The sequence below is a fragment of the Corvus brachyrhynchos genome, unplaced genomic scaffold (genome assembly GCF_000691975.1).
Source record: "Corvus brachyrhynchos isolate BGI_N302 unplaced genomic scaffold, ASM69197v1 scaffold215, whole genome shotgun sequence".
Lineage (NCBI taxonomy): Eukaryota > Metazoa > Chordata > Aves > Passeriformes > Corvidae > Corvus > Corvus brachyrhynchos.
This window is the reverse complement of record NW_008237887.1, coordinates 180,348-185,363: the sequence shown is the minus strand read 5'-3', so window position 1 is coordinate 185,363 and position 5,016 is coordinate 180,348. Positions and strand designations below refer to the sequence as shown.

The window sequence follows — 5,016 nt, the reverse complement described above, 5'->3', positions numbered from 1 at the left end:
ACAGCTGCCACCCCCCCCAGCCCGTCCTGCAGGGAGGGGACACACCAGGCTGTCACCGCAGGAGGGGACACACCAGGCTGTCACCCAGGGCTGTGACACCCAGGATTCAGCCCCGCCCAGAGCTGCCACTGCAGAGTGGCTCCAAACCCCCTGCGCTGATAAATAAATTCAGTGCTGCTGCAGGGCAGCGATTCCTGAGGGAATCGATCCCCATTTTCCCAAACTGGGGCCAGGAGCTGGCCCCACACGGTCCCTGTGGCTGCCTTCCAGCTCAGGATATTCCACGATTCCAGGACCCACACAACGAACCAGAGTTTGGGACAGCAGGGGAAGAGCAGGACTGGAGAGGAAGGGGAAGCTGCTCGGTTCTCCTGCACTCCCACCTCTCCCAGCTCGGTTCTCCTCCATTCCCTCCTTGCTCTCAGTTTAATTCTCCATTCCCACCTCTCTCCCAGCTCAATTCTCCATTCCCACCTCTCTTCCAGCTCGGTTCTCCACTCCCACCTCGGTTCTCCTGCACTCCCACCTTGCTCCCAGCCCGTCCCGTGAGGACAGGCATGGATTTGTCACCAATTAACAATTCCAGCAGCCTCGGGGACAGCTCAGGGTGCAGCCTGTCCCTGAGGGCACCCCTGGCATGGCAACGGGGCCAGTCCTGAATCGCTTCCCCGTTCTTGTGGGCAGGAGGTTTTTGTTTCCAGGCACAGAAGAAGAGAAGTTTAATCCTACAGTGAAGGTTCAGGCAGCTCTTACCGCTCTGCTCATTCCTGCCGGGAACAGCAATTCCTCATCCTGGACAGGAAACTGAGGAGCTCAGGGTCTCCCGAGCCTCCGTGTGGCCCATCCAACTTCTCCCAGGCACAGACAGAGCCCAACCCGGCTTCATTTACATCCCTGGAAGTTAGTTCGGGATAAAAATCCCCCTAAACTGAGCTCAGGAAGATTCCTGATGCCAGAACTTCCAGCAGCTCCTGACAAGCCTTTGGGAAGAGCTGCCAACCCTGAGGGCAGAGTTCCCTCTCCTCACTCCAAATCTCATTTTTAACTGCACCATTCCAAATGCTTGAGCATTTAAAGGAAAAGGTGGGGATTTTCCAGCCACATCCAAGCTTCTCCTGCACGCAGGCTGATCCCAAAGGGAGAGGAATTCCAGACAGCGCGTTTTCCAACGCGCCTTTTGGGTCTCCTCGTTCCCACGTGGCTGGGAACGGGACTCGGAGGGCAGGGAAAGCCCCTTCGGCGCTTGCACACGGCTCAGAGAAGCTGGGATGTGCTGGGGAGAACAAACTGCTGCCCGTGGGCAGCGATTCCCGCAGCCTGTCCAGCCCCGGTGCTGCTCCGGTGCCGCAGCTGCGTCACGCCTGGGGCTGTCCTGGGATGCAGACACCAAGGGGACACTCCCAGCGTTTCCCTGAATCCCCTTCACTCAGCCCCCCTTTCTGCTGCCCACGTTCACCTCTCCTGCGCCAAAATCGAGATTTGGTGCCCCCGCAGCGGAGCAGCGACAGGCTGAGCCTGGAATCATGGAATGATGGATCCATCCGGGCAGCTCAGAGGCAAAACCCCTCCTGATCTGCTGCTAATCCCTGCGGCAGCCATGGAAATCCACCCCAAAACTTGGCCATGCTATCAGCCTTTTAAAAAGCTGTTCCTTGGGGTGGATTCTCCAGCTTCACCTCCGGAAAACCCCTCAAAATCCCCCCTGCTCATGACAGACACCCCAAAACTTGCACTTTGGCTTCTCCCAGGAGTATTCTGGGCTGTGAAACCCCAGCGAGCTGAGAGCGCAGCCAGACAGCCCCACACAGCCTGCTGGGCCTCTCCCCATCTCCCTCCAAGTCTGGAGCCTGCAGAGGAATTCCAGCACGGAATTCCAGTGGGGAATTGCGCAGGGCAGACAGTGGGAATGAGATCAGAGCGCCCCTGGCCAGCCCAGCTCCCTGCCCTGAGCCGTGTCCCACATTGTGGGGTTTGGGGAACGGGACGGTGCTGAGCACTCAGGTTTAACCCTGGGCTGGGCTGGGAGGGGTTTCAGCAGTAAAAAAGCAGCAGTGACCAGTTTCTGACGGTCCTCTATGGACTGCAGGTACTGCTCCTTGCCCTCCTTGGACTCGTCCTTCTTCTTCAGGTAGGGCTCGATGGATTTGTACTGGGCGTAGAAGTTACTCAGGTCCTGGGGGAGGAAAACACAGGGATCGTGGTTATGGAGGTGAGGAGAATCATGGCTGGAAGGGGCCCACCAGGACCCAGCCCTGCACAAACACCCCAAAATCCCACTCTTGCTGTCCAAGCCCCACCATCCCCTTCAGTCCCACCCTCTGCAGGCTGAGCCTTTTCCCAAAATCCCACCTAAATCCCCACTCCTGGCACAGTTCCATCCCAAATTGACGCCTGAAAGCCTGACCAGGAGGCGGCATTCCCTCCCCCCAACCTGCCACATTCCAGGCCGGGACAGATTTAGTCATGGGGACCCACCCAAAGCCAGCAGGAGGGACACGAGCCCTGACCTTGGTGGCACCTCCCAGCGCCCTCGTCCCCACCCCAGGGTGTCCCCTGGACGCTGCCACGCCTGGGCAGGGGCTGCACTCACCGGAACCAGGTCCTTCACCACGTACATGTGGGGCAGAGGGTAGATTTTGGTGACTTTGTTGAGGTCACTGTCGATTTTTTTGATGCAGGCCAGGGTGTTGCCCCCAGCGATGTTCATGGCACAGGAGCCGCAAATTCCTGAGGGGAAAAAGCAGAGCAAAGGGTTGGACTTACACTTCTGAGGCGGAAAAGCTGAGCAAAGGGTTGGATTTACCCTCCTGAGGGGGAAAAGCTGAGCAAAGTGTGGGATTCACCCTTCTGAAGGGGAAAAGCAGAGCAAAGGGCTGGATTCACCCTCCGGAGGGGGAAAAGCAGAGCAAAGGGTTGGATTTACACTTCTGATGGGGAAAAGCAGAGCAAAGCCTGGATTCACCCTCCTGAGGGAGAAAAGCAGAGCAAAATGTGGGATTCACTTTCCTGAGGGGGAAAAGCTGAGAAAAATGTGGGATTCACCCTTCTGAAGGGGAAAAGCAGAGCAAAGCCTGGATTCACCCTCCTGAGGGAGAAAAGCAGAGCAAAATGTGGGATTCACCTTCCTGAGGGGGAAAAGCTGAGAAAAATGTGGGATTCACCCTTCTGAAGGGGAAAAGCAGAGCAAAGGGTGGGATTCACCCTCCGGAGGGGGAAAAGCAGAGCAAAGGGTTGGATTTACACTTCTGATGGGGAAAAGCTGAGCAAAATGTGGGATTCACCCTTCTGAGGGAGAAAAGCAGAGCAAAGTGTGGGATTCACCCTTCTGAGGGGGAAAAGCTGAGAAAAATGTGGGATTCACCTTCCTGAGGGGGAAAAGCAGAGGAAAGGGTGGGATTCACCCTTCTGATGGGGAAAAGCTGAGCAAAGGGCTGGATTCACCCTCCGGAGGGGGAAAAGCAGAGCAAAGGGTTGGATTCACCTTCCTGAGGGGGAAAAGCAGAACAAAGGGTTGGATTCACCCTCCTGAGGGGGAAAAGCTGAGCAAAATGTGGGATTCACCTTCCTGAGGGGGAAAAGCTGAGCAAAATGTGGGATTCACCCTCCTGAGGGAGAAAAGCAGAGCAAAGTGTGGGATTCACCCTCCTGAGGGGGAAAAGCAGAGCAAAGGGTGGGATTCACCCTTCTGATGGGGAAAAGCAGAGCAAAGGGCTGGATTCACCCTCCTGAGGGAGAAAAGCTGAGCAAAGTGTGGGATTCACCCTCCTGGCCCCACAGACAGCCCTGGCTGTACTGGGGAAACTCTACGTGACAAGAAAAACGCTGGAATTTGCCACTGGGGCCAAGCATTTTTAACTTCAATGAAGATCAAACACAGGAGCTGCTTTCATCACAGCCAAATCACATTTTCCACAGGGAAGCTCCTTCCCCAGCAGAAAATGAAGTGGTTTGGGCACCTCATCAGTTTTTGTGTGATTTAGGGAGGGGAGAACATCCGGCTTCGCTCACGGGTTTGGGGCGCGAGGTGGGAGCCGAGGGAGGCACAAATACAACCAAAAAAATAACATTCTAACGAGGAAAACTGCTGCATCTTCCTCAGTCAGAGAGTCCCGGGGTTGGCAGGGATGGAAGGGACCTCTGGGAATCATCCAGATTCACCCTGGAGCAGGTGACGCTGGAATGTGTCCGGGGGCTTTGGGAATCTCCAGAGAGGGAGACTCTGTGACCTCCCTGGGCACCTGTCCAACCTTTCTTCCCCCCACTACAAGCTGGAATTCAGCCCGGTATTGTTCTTCCTTTTTGTGCTGGGAGGTCACAGGATGGATCCAAGCTGTAGTAAACCCACAAATATGTTGCTACTCATAGAAATTGTCAGAGGAGGTGCTCAGCACCCCTTTTTGGCCCTGAAACCTGGAGCTGAGCTGATGCCGTCCTTCCTTTTAAAAGCTGGGAGGTCACAGGATGGATCCAAGTGACAGCAAACTCACAAATCTGCTGCTACTCAACCATTTTATCCCCCTAAAAGCCAGAGCTGGAGTTCCACTCCACGGAGAGAACTTCTTCCAAACCTTGAGCTGGAATTTTTGAGTTTTAGTTTGTGGCTATTGCTCCTTGTCCTGTCTCTGGGCACCACTGGAAAGAGTCTGGGACCATCCTCGGACACCCCCTGGAGATATCGATAAGGATTGATGGGATCTCCTCTCAGCCTCCTCATCTCTGGAACAAACAGGCCCAGCTCCCACAGTCTCTCCTCACAGAAGGGGAACAAAATGCCCCAAATCGCCCATGAAAGCCAGGAATGCAGCCCCAGATCCCCGAGGCAGGAGCTCCTTTCCCTCGTGCCCCTTCCCAGGGCACAAACCGCACTGCCAAAGGTGAGAGGAGAGACACCAGGAGCACAAAAATAGCCCAACAAACGGATTAAGTGACACCTCTGATGATGTCCCGGCTCCCTGGCACTGCCACAAGGTTATTCCTCCCACTGCAGAAAGGCTCCCAAGTATTTTCCAGCCAGCT

The 5,016-nt window shown here is 55.5% G+C and overlaps 1 protein-coding gene across 1 annotated transcript in view; it reads right to left on the bottom strand.

The window, feature by feature from the left end:
- SDHB (succinate dehydrogenase complex iron sulfur subunit B) overlaps positions 1–5,016 on the bottom strand; it is a 14,322-nt gene that overhangs the window by 3,339 nt on the left and 5,967 nt on the right. The window contains exons 4-5 of the mRNA XM_017732690.1: positions 2,591–2,727; positions 1,915–2,173 (exon numbers count right to left, since the gene is read on the bottom strand). Coding sequence (XP_017588179.1) covers positions 1,915–2,173; positions 2,591–2,727 — 396 coding nt within the window. The remainder of the gene's footprint in view (positions 1–1,914; positions 2,174–2,590; positions 2,728–5,016) is intronic.